Source organism: Xyrauchen texanus, chromosome 22, assembly GCF_025860055.1.
Source record: "Xyrauchen texanus isolate HMW12.3.18 chromosome 22, RBS_HiC_50CHRs, whole genome shotgun sequence".
NCBI classification, from domain to species: Eukaryota; Metazoa; Chordata; class Actinopteri; order Cypriniformes; family Catostomidae; genus Xyrauchen; species Xyrauchen texanus.
Window position 1 is genome coordinate 14,194,464 of NC_068297.1, and position 18,909 is coordinate 14,213,372.

At 37.1% G+C, this 18,909-nt stretch overlaps 1 protein-coding gene across 1 annotated transcript in view; it reads left to right on the top strand.

The window, feature by feature from the left end:
• Window positions 1-18,909, top strand: part of ttc27 (tetratricopeptide repeat domain 27) — a 126,309-nt gene that overhangs the window by 77,839 nt on the left and 29,561 nt on the right. The window contains exons 10-11 of the mRNA XM_052153802.1: window positions 6,029-6,142; window positions 14,252-14,347. Of these exons, the coding sequence (XP_052009762.1) occupies window positions 6,029-6,142; window positions 14,252-14,347 (210 nt within the window). The remainder of the gene's footprint in view (window positions 1-6,028; window positions 6,143-14,251; window positions 14,348-18,909) is intronic.

The following is an 18,909-nucleotide window of genomic DNA, read 5'->3' on the forward strand; positions in this document are numbered from 1 at the left end:
ACCTTTGCCTGAAATAACCACTCGTTACAACCGAGGTATGCAGCAAAGCATTTGTGAATCCACAACATGCACAACCTTGAGGCGAATGGGCTACAACAGCAGAAGACCCCACGGGGTACCACTCATCTCCACTACAAATAGGAAAAAGAGGCTACAATTTGCAAGAGCTCACCAAAATTGGACAGTTGAAGACTGGAAAAATGTTGCCTGGTCTGATGAGTCTCGATTTCTGTTGAGACATTCAGATGGTAGAGTCAGAATTTGGCGTAAACAGAATGAGAACATGGATCCATCATGCCTTGTTACCACTGCGCAGGCTGGTGGTGGTGGTGGTGTAATGGTGTGGGGATGTTTTCTTGGCACACTTTAGGCCCCTTAGTGCCAATTGGGCATCATTTAAATACCACGGCCTACCTGAGCATTGTTTCTGACCATGTCCATCCCTTTATGGCCACCATGTACCCATCCTCTGATGGCTACTTCCAGCAGGATAATGCACCATGTCACAAAGCATGAATCATTTCAAATTGGTTTCTTGAACATGACAGTGAGTTCACTGTACTAAAATGGCCCCCACAGTCACCAGATCTCAACCCAATAGAGCATATTTGGGATGTGGTGGAACGGGAGCTTCGTGCCCTGGATGTGCATCCCACAAATCTCCATCAACTGCAAGATGCTATCCTATCAATATGGGCCAACATTTCTAAAGAATGCTTTCAGCACCTTGTTGAATCAATGCCACGTAGAATTAAGGCAGTTCTGAAGGCGAAAGGGGGTCAAACACAGTATTAGTATGGTGTTCCTAATAATCCTTTAGGTGAGTGTGTATATATATATAGAACATTTTTGATTTCAGAGGCTTTACATTGAGTTAAGATGAAAATAAGGTGCATTTTGAACTGTTCTGAGACCAGTGGAGACAGACAGCACACTGGAGGTGGTCATTCACTAAATAGAGTGCAAGGGAACATCCTATAATTTTCTATGCAAAAATGATTTGAACATTGTTGGCACTGATGATGCTGGCCATTACTTTGAATAAGAATAGTTTATTCAGCTTTATAGGAAATCAGCTGTAATGTCTATAACATCTCGAAAACATGAATAACCAACACTCCTGAAACATGAACAATTTGATGGGAAAAAAATCTGACTTTATAGCTTGGCATTTTTTTAAATTCACAACTTAATCCTGCTGTCCACATATGTGGACATCAATTTTTAGGAAAAATATTTTCTCTAGAAGTTAATTTTTGTTTATTAGATGCTGCTAGTTAAAAATCAAAAAATAAAATTGTGATTGCACACAGCAGTCACACTGGCCTCAAGAATCTCCCATGGTTCCTAGAAAACACATCCATTCCTAAACTGAATGATGACTGACTGGCTCATAAATAATTATTTCCTGTGTTCAAGCCAAGGTCATATTGACGTCACATGCTGAGCCTCACTTTGTCTTTGGAATCTGAAAGACTATCAAGATTTTAATCATACATAAACATTACACAATTATTGCAAAAGAAGCTTAACGCTTCATTTATTAAGTTGAGTAATCCTTACGCTTTGTGCCACAAGAGAAATTCGGAATTGACGTAACTTGTCACTGTCCAGTGTGTAATGATCTAATGGTCCCTCTATTGCTCAATTCATTGACATCTTATTAAAATCTTCTGCTATTGCAGGCTTGCCTACCACCACTTTAACTGTAGTAAAATAAATTATGCAGCCCTCTGTGTATAGGAACTCAATGTTGTTGTTTTTTTTGTAATTACCTGTTAAAAGCAAAGACCGATATTCAGGGATTTCACAATACAGCAGGTCATTCTTTCATGTCTACAAAAGGAGCCCAGAGACTTTTTTTATTCCCAGGAATGAGGACATTTTGCTCTTTCTTTGTTTAATTAAAGTAAGCAAAGTTGGGACTCGGACCACTGAACACCGGCACCTCATTTAGGCAGCTCTTAAATTTCTCTTATTTTTCTCTCCCACCATCTCTCATCTGTTTCTCTTTGGGAAAGAGCTTTGAAAGGTTGTCCTGCTACTGCTCTTATGTATTTCACTACTCTGTGTGCCGTCTTTGGATGGGTGTCTCAACAGCTTTAGCTCATTTATTATTCCAGCTGAGTTTTTAACAGTGAAGTTTTGCTGCTCAGTTTCTCGTTTGTGACTCGTCCTCGTTTTGATGGTCGTCCTCTTGTGCATTTCTACCCAGAAGACTGGCTATTGTATCTTTTTTTACTACAACTTTGTTGCCATTAAAAAATAAATTAAGATAATGATAAAAAATCAGTTTGGTCTTTTTGCTAGTTACTGCTTGAGAAAAATACTTTTTCCTTCATTTAAAGTGAACCCCCGAAAAATAATACTTGATTGCTGATTTGTATATAACTTCATGTATCAGCATTATAGCTCAGATACATTCAAATGTGTAATTTAAGCCACTAGCATCAGCAAACCGAATTGCAAAAATAATCGAGTGCATTAAATCCACAATCTGACACTGATTATGCTTAAGCTGACAAATTGTAAGGTCATGTAAACACCTTAAAAGGTTTTCCTTTTTCAGGATAAGGTCATAAACAATTTAAGCATAAACCGATCAACATAATTAGATCAAATTGGTGATTAAAATTGTTTCCCCTTCCACTTCTGAGCCCTGATACTGTTACTATAGCAACACAGGTTTTTTCAGAAAGGGAGAAGTGTGTTGAGAGAAATCGAGGTGCCATTTGGGGAGGAGTAGGGGGGCCATCAACTTGAAAAAATTATTTCTCGGTTGTTTTTGCGTGTACTCCGGGGAGGAAGCCACTTTGCGATAATTATCTTTCAACTTGGCATCGAAGTGAGGAACGAGACCTTTTGGGACAGGAATTCGTTTTCTACAAGCCCCTCAAACCACACACATATACACCCCCCTGCTGTGATTACAACATATTTTTATCTTCACACTAGCTCAAGACTAATCGCTTGTTCTCTTATGGGTGGTTTGTGTTTATACTCAGTGTAGAACTTTGTCACCCCATGTGTAGCAGATACTCTTTTGCTGAGACATACTATAATTCCTCTACTTTGTAAGACTTTGTCCCCAGTATTACATAGAAAATCATGCCTGGTTTGATATTCAAACCAAACTGAGGTTGTCTCTCATTTGGCTCTCTAGTTCCTAGGTCTTGAATCAGTATGCCATGAACGCTAATTTGGGTGCACTAGCCTAGCAAGGGTTTTGATACATTAAATATTTGGACACTGATGACTCAATTACTGGTGACATAATAATTAGCTGGCATTTATCAACAACATCGCTGTATAACACGCTATTGTGCATCTTCATTATAGCTGTTAAAAAGTACCAATAATGGCATGCTCTACATTCTTTATTACACAAAATAGATAATGTACGTACCTAGTGGTATTCAGACATTAAACAATACATTTAATTTTATTCTGACTAAAATATTTCCAACAGTAGTTGGCTGGTGTGGAGGTTAGTGTGGATTTGGTTTTGTCTTTGATAGCGAGAACTCTCTTAAACCTGCTTTCTTCTGTGAACCTGGGCAACACTTACCCCCTGAGGGATCTTATCAGGCTCATCTCAGATATGCAGCCTGGGTTATGCTCTCCTTGACTGGGAACTCAGGAAGTTTTGCTGGGAAAGACAAAACAATCTCCACATTATCAGTTCGAGTTTCAAAAAGATCGACTAGCCAAACTGCTTATGTCACTAACAATTTCTGCACCTCCATCTGATGCATTCAGCCCATTTGGAGATGGGTCTCTGATATTTATTATGTTTCGAAGTGTCTGTTATTTATCATGTTCATCAGCGCCTAAAGAGACATAAACAAAAATGTACCGTTGAGGGGTCTTCCAATTGTACAAACAAGAGATTAGAGATATCTGGGTTTATTCCAAAACCTAGGGAACTGCTTTACTAAATAGGCAACTACCTTCTAGGTACCTCCTTACATAGGAAGCCACATTCTGGCTAACCTCCTAACCTTAACCAAAATGGAATCTGATAAGCAGGCCCATATGGAAGTTCCTCCAGTTTCCACAGAATTTGAGTGCCTGTCATTCAGAAAATGTAACTCGCCCCCTTGCATGTTTGTTTATTATAAATGTAGGCTAATTTGATCATGTCCTCAAAAAGCTACCAGTGATAATCACTCCCCAGAGTGTAGTACACCAATGTCTCTTTAACATGTTTTACTTATCTGATAAAAGTTTTAAGTTAGCAGATTTGAACCAATACATTGCACACAAATATTGGATAAAAAGTTTAATTTTATGGAACTGTTTTACATACTTTTTCAGTACCGAATTGGCCTTCAATAGACATGTTTTTCTTCACTTTTTACAGAGCCTGTTGCAATGAGTTTTGGGATGGCCTTATCCATGAAGGATAATGCCATCGTGTATAAGGCCTCAAAAAAAAATAAAAAATCTTATTAGGCAGCATGATTTTGCAATCATTGATGGGGAGAAGAGAATTTATATAAATGTTTTTTTTTTACTTTTGGCAGTTCATGGTATTGCATTAGTGCCATTGTACATGGAATATTTTGTGTGGTCTCTCAGGAACATCATATCTCTCTCATTGTTTGTGTAAGACAAATTCTATCATTTTGTGTTGACGTTTGCAAAGTCAAATTCTGCTTACATGGTACTAATATTTAATGTCTGGAAAAACAGGGATGGCTAGGGTGTGCAGTAAATAAAATACATCATTATTTGATCTTTGAAGTTAAAGAGGGAGATGCTTTGAAGTGGACAGTTTAAGAGGTGAAGTTTGAAGAGTCAAAGCTGAAGTCCTCATAAATCACTCGTAAACTCTCCACTCCTTTCTTTTCCCCCCTGGTCTCCTGGTCAAGAGACCGAGGTAGTGTTACCCTTTCCTGTAATAAATGTTTGCAGGGTTGGAGGCCAGACATGCCGCTTAAAACCGCAATCTAAGTATGTGTGTGTGTGTTCACACTGGAGTGTCATTCCCAGGAATTTACATTTGTTCATTGATTACACATACTCCATTACTCGTATAAATATTTTTTCACTCCATTAAGACTAGTATCAACTCTCACTCTCTCTCTTTCCCGGTGGCAACAATAACATAACTGCCCCTCACTTAGTAAAACTGCTCACAGGTCTATGGTGTACTGAGGTTCTGTATCTCTTTGTAGCACAGATGGTGAGGAACAAGACATATATATATATATCACACATATATTTTCCTTCATAAAATAGATGGCATCATGAGGAAGAAAAATATGTGGATCTATTGAAGCAACATCTCAAGACATCAGCCAGGAAGTTAAATCTCGGTCGCAAATGGGTCCTCCAAATGGACAATGACCCCAAGCATACCTCAAGTTGTGGCAAAATTGCTTAAGGACCTCAAAGTCAAGGTATTGAAGTGGCCATCATAAAGCTCTAACCGCAATCTGATAAAAAACGTGTGGGCAGAACTGAAAAAGCGTGTGCGAACAAGGAGGCCTAGTACAAACCTGACTCCGTTACACCAGTTCTGTTTGGGAAAATGGGACAAAATTCCAGCGACTTATTGTGAGAAGCTTGTGGAAGTCTACCCAAAATATTTGAACCAAGTTAAACAATTTAATGGCAATGAACCAAATACTAACAAAGTATATGTACACACCTAATCCACTGGGAATGTGATGAAAGAAATACAAGCTGAAATAAATCATTCTCTCTACTATTATTCTTTATGCATTAGTGATGTGTCAGTCTTGCTCCAGTTAGGACAGGACACTTTTCTTTGGAACCTGTTGGAAAGTATTTTGGGGCATCTTAATTACCTGCCATTCTGCTGAACTGATGCAGGCCTCTGTCTTTCTCTCTCCCTCTCTTTTGTTTTCAATGTCAGTGTACTTTATTGGCATAAGTGTTTGGCATTATATTGCCAAAGTATCAATACACAACAAACAGTGTTAGGAAAAAAAAATTAAATGGTGCCAATGGTATTAATAAAAACAATAATACATTAAATCTCTCTCTCCCTCTCCATCAGTGTTTGCTGTCTCAGCCAAAGTTCTGGGCAGTGGAAGTGACATCGTTATGCCTGAGGACCAAAATGGAGAGAGGAAGCTCTCGGAGAGTAGAACGTGCCATGATGCAAACACAGGTAGATTGCACATCTTTCACATCACGGCTCTTATCAGCTTATTGTTTTTTTCTTCCATACAAGCGGTGGTAAAATAATTACCTCATTCAATCAAAGGCATCAGATGGTGATTCATATATTTACAGTAGGGCTTTGCAAACATTTCAGATTAACAGTAACACCCCCCCCCCCACCACCACCGCCACCAAAATCAGCTTATTAAAAACAATCCAACAATGTAAGAAAACCATGTTTACGTTATATTCGAAATTATTGGGTTATTTGCTTTTTGAGGTTGGATCTTTTTTTTTCTTCCCCCTCTTGGCTCTTTTCAACTAAATTTTTATTAATAAAAAATAAATTAATTAATCCATTGCCCCTCCCAACCTACCTAGAAATGAGATCCCAGATTTTTCCATCTGTAGATTCTGTTGTTGTGTGTAAGAGAAATGGACAGATAAGCCAGAGGGAGGAGGATGCTTCAGCTTCCCTTTGGCCGCTTCCCGTTTCCTCTGTCTATTGTCATGACAGTTTGTCTCCATGGTTTACTGAGGAAAAGCCAGAACAGTAAAACCGGAGAAGTGCTGATACAGTATGTTAGGTTTGTATTCGTGTGTGTGTGTATGTTAGGGAGGTTTGGAAAATGGGATTTCTCACCCTGTGTTTTGAAGGTAACGGGACAGATGCACTCAGAGACAGTCAAATAAGCATTTAAAAGAGGTTCAGTAAATGCTCTCAGTAGTTTAAAAGCTGTGTGTAGTTTTATTTATTATTAAAATTGTTACATTTCACCAGAGGTTTTCCCCAAATGAAAATGGTGCATGCATCAAAATCATGCTTTAATGAAACCCAGCTTTGAGTAATGTTTTGGATAGGTGAGTCTCTTCAAAGTACTATTTGTGTTAAAATTACTACTACTAGCCTTTTACAACTACTGCTACTAAATGCTAAAGCATTTGCTGTAATATAATGCTAGACTTTATTTAAATGGCTACAAAGCAAAAAAAAATTAAATCATATTATTAAGGTGTATATTTGTCTTGTTTCCCAGTAAACTTGCCTACAAGGATGCACAATAGTGTTTTGTTTGTGAACAAATCTGTGGTTTTGAATTAATCTTTTAAATGAATGAATACTTTTAATTCACTTATGTTGTTTTGGCCGTAAATGGCTTTTTCTTTTTCTTTTTACTATAAGTCTATTAAATTAGCTTATTTGCATGCACACTAATACATTGCTAACTACCAAAATCAGCTTATTAAAACAAATCCAACAATGTAAGCACCAGGTTTACGTTATATTTGAAATTATGGGGTTATTTACTATTATTTACTTTTGAGGTTGGATCTTTTTTCTTTGTTTCTCCCTCCTTTGCTCTTCAAATTATTATTATTTATATATATATATAAATAAATAAATAAATTATCCACTTTTCTCCCAATTTGGAATGCACAATTCCCACTAATAGTAGGTTCTCGTGGTGACTCGCCTCAATCCGGGTGGCGGAGCACAAGTCTCAGTTGCCTCCACTTCTGAGACAGTCAATTTGTGGCTCGTCGTGTGTGACACTGTGGAGACTCATTCTACTCTCCGCGATCCACGCACAAATTACCACGTGCCCCATTGAGAGCGAGAACCACTAATCATGACCAGGAGGAGGTTACCCCGTGTGACTCTACCCTCCCTAGCAACTGGGCCAATTTGGTTGCTTAGGAGACCTGGTTGTAGTCACACAGCACACCCTGGATTCGAACTCACGACTGCTGGGGGTGGTAGTCAGCAGCAATACTCGCTGAGCTACCCAGGACCCTTCTTTTCAGCTATGTTAATAGTTTGCATTTTGTTCTCTTTCCTCTCCTCCTCTCAATCTTCTGAATGTGAGAAAATGTAGAGCTTGCTGTCACTCAAGACAAGGCTCCTGGGTTTTTCTCAGCTGGGACAAATCTCAGGTGACTGAACTCACTAGTGTCAGCAGTGTGATTGTTGAGTGCTCCACATTTCTCTTACTCTGTGATGGACAGGTGTTTGTGTGACTTGCTCTGATCTCCTGTCTGACTCAAACTTTCCCTTAGGGTGGCCCCCGAGAGTCAGGCTCACCCAATGATCTGTCACATTGAGTTGTGTGATATCAGAGAGCAGCCCCCAAGGCAAACATTTAAGCCTTAAAGGAAAAATCCAATCAAAAAGTGGAGACCAATGTGTCACTCCAAAATCTGCTTTGATTTAGATTCTGCTATCATGACAGCCCATTAGTCTTGTGTTTATACAAAGTGTTAGATGTCATCCTTCAGATCTCTACTCTGTACTGATAATCACCTGCCGTTTTCATGGGCATATCTACGTACGTCACTCGAGGACAAAGACACATCATCTGCCAAAGCACAAGGGGTTTAAAGAGAGAGTTCATCCCAAAATGAAAGTTGTGATGTTTGGCAGAATGTCAGCCTTTCATTGTGTGAAAAGAAATTATGCATTGAAAGTGAATGAACTGAGACAAATGCTGCCTAACAAATCATATGCATTTGGAACAACATGAGGGTATGTAAATTATAACAGCATTTTCAATTTTGCATGAACTATCCATTTAATAGTTGCCTGTGATTTTTAATTAATGGCGGATGTATGCTTGAAAGGGACTCCTTGTTTAATATTAGGTGAAGATTCGTGGGATATACTGCATAGGATATTGTTTTCGTTCGCTCTTTGACAAGTATTCATCGCAAACTTCACATTTGTGGATAATTTAGTAACATTGATTCTTGATTTTGTCTTTAAGATTACTTCCCGCTCAATTGCACGCCAAGGTCAAATTTTGTGAAAATTACATCGACTCTTATCTCCGCCGTCTCGCTGCGGTTCAAGTTTCACAGCAGTACTTGTCAACTTCATTTTCTCTGCCTCTGGCCTTTCTTCAGAGATCAAGAGCATTGAGTGCAGTCTGCAGAAATGGCAGAGTGGCACTTTGCTGATGTGCACTGCATTTTTCTGCTGGTATCTAGGACATGGAGTGGGCCAGGGAGAAAAAGGACTTCCGAAACTTTTCCTTTTTGTCCGTTCAGAATTGCTGAGTCTGGTGTATTGTTTGATTAAAGGGCTCTCTTTGTGACAGTGTTTAAAATTTGCCTGTGCAGGGCACCAAGCTATATAGACTGCCACACTTTTATTTTTCATTTAGAACTCCGATCAGGCCCTGAAAGGAGTAGATTTCTCTGAACGTAAAATAACATTTTAGTTCTATCAATAATAAACCTACAATAGATGCTGGCAGCTTGAGTCTTTGGTATGGATTTGGGTATCTCATGGACATTGAACAAAAGACTCGGACGCAAGGTCCTTTTGAAGCATTAAACTAGTTTTATCTTGAAGAATTTCAGTAGGGAGAGATTACAAAATGTATCCACAAAAGATTTAAATGTATGCAAGGCTGCTGTCACTTGCCACAAAATATTTTCGTCATGATTTAGTTTAAACTAAAGCTAACAATAGCTTACAGTCTGTGTGCAGTTTAGCTTATTATTAGAAATGGTTCAATTTTACCAGAGGGGAAAATGATTTAATGTCTGTTTATGGTGCATGCATCAAAATAATATTTGAATCATGGTTTGGATAGAATACATTCTATTAGTATTAAAAAGAACTACTTTACCTGTTACAACTACTAAGTGCAAAGCATTTGTTGTATTTTAATGCTAGACTATGTTTAAAAAGTTACAAAGCAAAAACAAAAACATTATTATCCTTCTGAGACCTGAGCATGACTGCTGTGTGCATTTTCAATTTCCCTTTTGGATTTGTAACAATTTTATAAACATGTAAAACATTTGTCCTCAAATTTTTAATAAAACCAAGCTATAGAAAGTTTTTTTTTTTTTTTTTTGGGTCATCAAATTTTTTTATGTATAGAGTGTTGATTATACATGTTTTTGAGATGTTACAGACATTACAGCTGATTTTATGTAAAGCTGATTTGAAACCGTGTGTATTGGGGAAAAGCACAAATTAGTTCCAATCAGAAATAACCATAATTCATCTGATTCAAAGTAATGGCCAGCATCGTCCAGTCACTGATAACCATGTTAAAATAAAAGTTATGAACTGAAAAGTTGTACCATGTCTGCCAACCATGTTGAGTGGTCCAAACATCATCTGTAGCCTGAAACTGAACTTTTTACCGGCGGTTTGGAGTGAATGCACTTGACTGCATAGGAAAGCTATAGGCTGCTCCCTTGCTCCCCGTTTAATGAATGACTTAACCTCCAGTGTGCTGTCTGTCTGCACTGATCTCAGAACAGTTTGTAATACCTCAGAACACCTTATTTTCTTTCTAATACATGGTATACAATATAGAGTCTCTGAAATCAACATTTTCCAGCTTTTCAATGCATCCATTAATTCACAATGTGATAATGCACAGTAAATATAGTATTTTTAAGGGGAAAATAGCCCTATAATCCTTATCTGTGGTCATTATTTTTTACAGTGTGCCTTTTCATGATAAAAATCTCATTTACAGGCACACCAATATGCCGCTAACTACCAAAATCTGCTGCTTCTAATAAATCCAACAGCAAAAGAAAACTGCGTTTACATTTGGAAAAAATCATCTTATTCCCTACTTTTGACGTCAAAACGTGTAAAGTCAAACTCTTCCATACATGGGATAAGTGGGTGAGAACACAGGTAAAGGTGTTTACAAGTAGAGTGTAAAATGGGGTTAATGGCCAAAATGTGTGCCGATCGGTTTATGCTTAAACCGTTCATGATCTTACCCCCAACAAAGAAAAGTCGTTGACCTTACACACTGTCGGCTTCAGCATAATCGTGCATGATTTGTGGAAGTGTAAACACTCCCAATACGTGTTCAAAATGTAAAATATGTTCATTTGTCAACACTTACTGGTGTGAAGATGTAATCTGCACAAATTGTCATTGAACAAATTGGAACACATCTTGTGTTTGGTGAAGGTGATTCAAAAGACTCATCAGTGGTAGGAATCTAAATACCCACAATTGCTGTGCAAGATATTAAAGCTTGTTTTCAATATATATATATATATATATATATATATATATATATATATATACACACTGGTTTTTCACTTACTGCTTAAAACAAGTGAAACTACCATTGATGCAAGAGAATATCTTGTTAAGATTAATAATTTTGGATTTTGTCATTTAGGGGTTTTCGGTCACTATTTGCATGGGGAATAGTTGGTAAATGCATTTTTTTTCTCCTGTAAAGTCTGTAAAGTCCATGGACTCTAAAATACTTGGCACAAGTTATCCTAATCTAAACAGATTTTATGTTGTTTGGCTGCTTTTGAAATTAAACCCCTGTTTGAAACTATGAACAAGTTATATAATAAACAAATTTATACAGTATGTTTATTAAAAGTCGAGGCTTTTTTTGTTCAATCCAAATCAATTGCATATGACATCCACAGTTTCAGCGCCATGTTTCAATTTCACTCTGTCATTACTCTGTTTTCAGTCACTGTTTGCGTGCAGTGCTCATTATTTTGTTTCTCTTTCTCTCTTCACCAACACACACTGTACTTATGCCCCCCTCAGACTTCTGCTTTAAGGTCTTACAAGTCCTCGTAGATTGTTTCAGCTATTCATTCTTCCATAATACAAGGAATGTGTGGACAGATACACCCTGATTGCTTGTGTACATTGCTGAGGCATCTATTCTGTGTGTGGGTGTGTGTGCGTGTGCGCGTGCGTTTTCTCATTTGGAAGATTTCGAAGTTTTAAGAGCATTTGCTCATCTACAATGTAAAGACATTCCTTGTCAGATGTTAGAATGGCATTCATTTTGTGATGTTGAAGATTTACAGTTATAGTTCACTTAAAAAGGAAATTATATCAGTATTTACTTACCCTCATTTGAAACCATTTGCTATATTCAGTTTCGTGAACACAAAATGAGGATTTCTTTAGAATCTTAATGCTACTCTTGTCAATAGAAGGACAGTTCATAGTGACTGGTTATCATGGTTGCTCCTTTCACCAATGAAAAAGGGCTTGTATAATATCAGGGTATGAGAGAGATTGGAAATTGTTGTCAATTCAAATAATTATTGGTAAAAATACATAATCATCAAAGATTGATATGCTCTTTTAAGAAATATCAGATTTCACTGAAATAATGTGATGATTTTGAAAATGATGCACTTTTTAATGGATGAATGTGTGCTTGGGCAGCCATGTCAGCATCCAATTCCTGACAGTTTGAGTTTCTCCACAGCTGTGTTCCTATCAATACCTGATCATTAGATTAGGATTTATACATTTCTACATTTCCCAGGCAGGGAAACATGAAAGTAATTGGTTATCTGCAACCTGCAGATGAGTTTTGCCATCATCCGAAGAAACAGATTGCATCAAGTCAGTCGGAAATTGTATTTCCAGATTAGTTTCTTTTTGAGCAACCCCCCAGCCAGCCCTACTGGAAAATTCCATATTTTTGTATATATTATTTGTCACCCATTAACAAAGTGTGTTTTCTTGAATATGTGGTGTTACTTATTTCTTCTGAATTATTCTGGAATGTTTTTGAGCTCATAAATGTTACAAAAATCCAATTCCACATGAAGTTATTTATAACTTCTTGGGGGAAAATATTCGAAGGTTGAAAGGCATCATTTCCCTTTTTTCTCCCCCTTTAAGTGCCTATTTAATTGCTTATGTTTCTAGCTGGGTTAGTGATCAAAGAGGTGTAGGGTAATGGCTGATGACACCCTTGTGGGGTGGTGATATTCGCTCTTATCATTTATTTTTAGTTATTTGCAAAGATGGATAAATGTCAGCTTCCAATCTGCGTATGTGAGGTTGTTTGCATGTTGTACACAGCTGCATTGCATTATTTTGTTTTGTGTTATTGCTTTTTGAACTTATTGACACTGGTTTGTGAGCATTGACCTTTTTGTTAAAACTGCAAACAGCAGGCCTGCACATGCTTTAACTTTATGCAACTATACATGCAATCAGACTCTTAAACAATTCTCCATAGAGAGGAGAGAGGCGTCTTTTAAAATAATTTGAATAAAGATGGTTTCATCTTTGGGATGTGCCGATATATCTATTTGTTGTTGCCATCACTCTTGCAATTTGGTTAATTATGTTTAATTATTTCCGACCCCCTGGTTACTGATTGGTGTGTGTATATATATTTTGAACGTTCTTTGGGGTAAGCAGTAAATAAAAGAAGACTTTAAAAGGTTGAGTCACTGAAACTGTCCTTAAATTCTTAACCTCACACTGTATTATAATCGTTTTGCAACACTTTCTCACAGATCATGCCGAACTGCATTACAATGCCTGTAGAGACTGGATGAGAACAATGTTTGTGTGTTCAGCCTAACATTGATTTACAGTGACTTGCCTCTTCTTGATTATCGATGTTCTGTTTGCATTCCTTAATCCTGGACATGAATTAACATTTTTAAGTCTTGCGTTTCATCAAGAATTTTGTAATAGAGTTTTGAAACAGCAGTTTTGGATTTGGAAGTAAAATAAAGTCTATGGTAAACATGACTTGAAGAGGCTTGCTCTTCAGCATTATTGTATGCGGTAAAATGTTAATTGCTTGGACTTAAATGGTTGTCCACTTAATGGTACATCATTGCCAATCACATGAACTGTTTGTATTGTGTTTACATGTAGCAACATGTATTTTTAATGGACTTTATGGTTTCAAAGCAATGTCTCTTCAAGCAATGTTCAAAGAGTCTCTTCAAGCAATGTTTTCCAAGTCATTATTTTAACCATCTTACCAAAAACCTATTTGAAATTCCTGAGGTAACCCATGGCGGGTTGTTCTACAAATTGATATCATGACTAAAAAAATCTGTTCGATGCAAATTGTCCAAGACATTTTAAGTAACATGTGCTTTGTTTCTTGAATAAAAAAAACTATGGCACAGTTGTTGGTTTGAATGACGCCTCACAGTACCATCAAAATATTTCACTCATAAGCCCATAAAACACAGCTGAGAGAAAATCCTTGTCATGTCCACGCAATCACTGGGACAGAAAAAAAAATCTAATAAAAATGACATGTGTGAAAGGGGCTTGCCTTGTAACTGAAGACAGCGCTCTAAACATCACTGTGTTCTCTTTCAGACATTGGTGGATTTCTTCAGTGAGAAAAACTGTCCCGTCTCTGAGAGAATGAAGATGTTCTACACCTGCCGGGCACCTCCTCTCTGGGATCTACAGGTGAACTTAACTCCCCTTTTGTTGGCATAAATGTTTAGTTTACCCCAAAAATGAAAATGCTATCATAATTTGACTGAATGAAAAGACTGTCATCTTCAGAACACAAATTAAGATTTTTAGAATAATATTTCAGCTCTGTAGGTCCATAAAATGAAAGTGAATGGTGCCAGTATTTTTAAGCTAGTAAAAGCTCTTATATCCATCGTAAAAGTAATTTGTTTGACTCCAGTGGACTAATTCATGTCTTCTGAAGTGAAATGCTAGGTGTAATAAATGGATCAATATTTCAAACTTTTTTGCAAAAAATTCACAAGAGTCGAGGTCAAGCTTGTTAGCAAGTTCACGCGAGAGCTTATGAGTGAAATACGGGGGAAAAAATGGAAGCGCAGTGTTTACAACAGAGGAGCATATATAATCATACATAGATGCCGCATTTGGGTGGTTTGGATACATCAACTGTGGCGCCATCTTGGAACGGTGAACTAGGAGAGCTGTTTGAATCAGTTTGAATGCAAGTGAATGGATGAGATGCCTCAGACCGAGAACGCTGCATAGACTTCTTTTGTGTCGAAAAAGTACCGCGGCCCATAGAAACAGCTGCTAATAAGGGATCTACGAATTAATGTCTATGTAGAGGAGGCTTATGCGCTTCATGTGAATGAGCTGGCCGGGAGTGAACATTTTTAGTAATAACAAGTTTTAAATATTGATCTATTTCTTACAAACACCTTGCGTTTCACTTCAGAAGACATTATTTAGACCACTGGAATCGTATTGATAATTTTTTATGACGTCAATAAGTGCTTTTTGCACCAATTCACTTGCTTTTTATGGAACTACAGAGCAGAAATATTCTTCTAAAAATCTTAATTTGTGTTCTGCTGAGGAAAGACTGGGATGACATGAGAATTTTCATTTTTGGTTGAACTATTTTCCGTGTAAAAGACACTTCCTACCACCCCTGGAGTTTGTTAGTTGCCAGGGCGTGCTGAGTGACTCCAGCCAGGTCTCATAAGCAACCAAATTGGTTCAGTTGCAAGGTAGGGTAGAGTCACATGGGGTAACCTCCTTGTGGTCGCTATAATGTGGTTTTTTTCTCAGTGGGGCATGTGGATGCCGCGGTGGATGGCGTGAATGTCTCTGTGGTAATGCGCTCAACAAGCCACGTGATAAGATGTGCAGGTTGACGGTCTCAGAAGGTAGTACCATAATATTATTATCTCTGCAATCTTTATAATATTATAAAGATCACAGATCATTACGATCAGTATTGTTTACATTTACTTTGCTACCACTGTAAAATTCGTAATTAATTGTGACAAACTATATACATCATTAAAAATCTGTTATACTTCAACTTTGATATTTAGCCACTGTTTCACAATTGAAATGTTACAGTGGGAGTTATTTCTTTATGACAATATATCAAAACGAATTTATAAAGATACGCATACCTATTCAGTGGTGTGAACCTCCGTTGCTTTGTCTATATCAGGCTTCAGTAAACAACATGCAAAAGAACATTCTGTCCATCAATGTGCACATATATAAATTGATTTTTATGTATAATTCATAAATATTTCCACTACGCTTTGGAATATGTAGTACTAAAGCACTCTTAATACTCTCAAAAAGTGTGGGTTCCTTTCACCTAGGGTGCCAGGGCCGCTCAAGTGCATTTCTCATTTTAAATATGGTCATAAAAAAGGAATTCAGTACATCATGGCAGTGTCCAAGTGACAGGAACTTCACATACCGTACAAGTATATTAGCCGTATAGACTGTGTACATATGTCTTGCCTATATTTCCGAAGCAGTCTTTTGGTGTTTTTGTTTATTGCAAGGATAATAGTATAGTAATAGTACTATAGAAGGATCTCTCACTGCACAGCTGACATCTGCTGCATGCTGCAGTGTCATATTATTTAATACATTTTATGGAAATAAATTGCTGTCATTTATTTACATTTAATTTAAAGGTTTTCAAAAATGTTGGTTCATGACTTTTATTTGGTTCATTTGGAAATGATGACATTGTTTTTGTATAAACTATTAAAAATTAAAACAATAATAGAATATTCACTGCCCCACTAAAAAAACAAAATGAGTGGTATCATGGTATTGGTATTAAAGATACTGTAGCTGGTACAATATCATAACATTATTATGGTGACAAACCTTGTACATTTAGCAGTATATTTTAGCACTTGTACAATCTGTCCCTTAAAATGATAATTCATTACAATGCTGATACAAAAAGATCTCCTTCCAAATGCCTAGAGGGCTCAGTGGGACCTCATTGAAAAACAAACAAACAAACAAATGAATGAATGGTATATAGTGATCAGTGGATAAATAAATACATTATTCGAATGGCCTGGGTGAGACTCTTCATCCTTTCATGTTTCGGATTTTACAAACACGTGTTTACATTTTCTTCCTTATTACATCTAAATTGAATTCCCATGTCGGAAATAATTCACATGTAATGAAGCCAGGTTACTATGTTAATTTGAAATGGAGATGATTGACTAATATGTCGCGCCTGAATTGTTTTGCTTTCATATTTTCTCTCATTTGTAGACGCACAAGTGCTCAGAGCTAATCACCTCAAACGTGCCTGGGCAGACAATATTATATATAAATAATAAATATTAAAAAAACATTTGAGTAAACATAACAGCTGGGTTATATGGCCAGTATCTCAGCAGTAAGAGCTTTGGCTGTTTTAATATGAATTGCACTTCCTCTACATGTGGAGGACATTCAGGGATATGAGACGATGAGTTTATCTTGACAGCATTTGTCAGGTAACAACTCTTCAGTGTACCTCATCAAAAATACTATAACTAATGGAAAGCAAACAAATGTTTTCAAAAGAGAGATATATCCATCCATCCATCCATCGTCAACCGCTTATCCTGTGTACAGGGTTGCGGGAAAAGAGAGATATATATTTTAAGCTAAAGTTTGGCATTTCTGCTCCACTACCGCCACCAAACTGAATTTTCCAACAGATTCTCAAACAATCCCATTGGTTGATCCAATGACATTATGTCAGGTCTATATTTAGCTGTCCTATTTAAAAGGGTTAAAATGTTAACCAAAAAAAATTAAAATAAAACAATTTCAACTGGGCTGGAATAAAAGCATTTATAAGAAAAGAGATGGAATTGCTGGGGAAAAAAAGAGAGTGAAGAGGGTGTGTGGGTGGATGGATGGATGGATGGAGAGATGGATGAAAGAAGGGTGGGCTGATGTGATCAGTCCAGTGGATGACATTGCTTGCTCTGTGTAATAACCATGAACAGCAATAAAGCTGGAATTGAAGTCGCTTCTATTGCTAACAGGGGAATAGAACACTACCAAACCGCAAGCAAGAGATGGATGAGAGCAGCATGCATTTGGCGAATAGTCTGCGTGTATGTGTTGGGTGGGGGTTAGAGACACCAGGGTGTTGCAGGGAATGATTTTATTTTAGATGGGTACAGATTTAATAAATTGTTGGATTTGCTTTCAGAATTAATCATTTTGGCATGCCTGCAAACATGAATCAGCTTTGGGATCGCTGTTGCAGTTTTGCAGGGGATGGAGGGACTGAGAAAATAAAAAGAGAGAAAATTTGGAAGTCCCCCACCTGTCCCTCTTTCTTTCTCTTGCATTATTTTTGTTCACATGACAGCGTTGTATTGATGTTTCTCTTTTTGGGTACGAGTTTGTTGAAACCCATAACCTTGAACATTAAACTTCTGCAATTAATTCAGCATGAATTGCACAATCTATCTTTGGGTTTTGAGAGCATTATTGTTTTTAAGAAATGTAATGTTAAAGGAATGTTCCGGGTTCAGTACAAGTTAAGCTCATTCGAGAGCATTTGTGGCCCCATGGTGCAATGGTGTGCATGTAATCATGCTCATTATTGCATACCGAATAGCGATTGGTCTCCTTTACATGTATTTACATACTCCGTTGTGCTTTGGTGTTGTCTCCCTTTTATATTTTAAGGAATATTCCAGGTTCAATAAAGGTTAAGCTCAACTGACAGCATTTGTGCCATAATGTTGATTTCCACAATTTCTTAAAAAAAGAAAAGGAAAAAAATGAGGTTACAGTGAGGCACTTGCAATAGAAGTGAATGGGGCCAATTTTTGGAGGGTTTAAAGGCAGAAATGTGAAGCTGATTATTTTATAAAAACTACTACATTCATTCTGCTGTTAAAACTTGCATATTATTTAAGCTGTAAAGTTGTTTAACGTGTCATTTATACAGCCATTTTTACCAAAATCATGGTAATATACATTTTGTTTGTCTTGTGCCAAACCTTTTGAAACATTGAGTATTTTAATGTTCAAAAATTCAATTCCATTTTTGTTCACTTTAGTTGTGAAAGGATATCATAGTACTCAGTCAATTTAAATATTATTGTATTTTGATATACTATTGTTATTATTGTTAATGTTTATCACTGTTTAATTTACTTCTGAGGATGTTGACTTTTTTTTATTTTTATTTTCCTCCGATTTCTCCCCAATTTGGAATACCAGGCGCCCTTTTGCTTGTT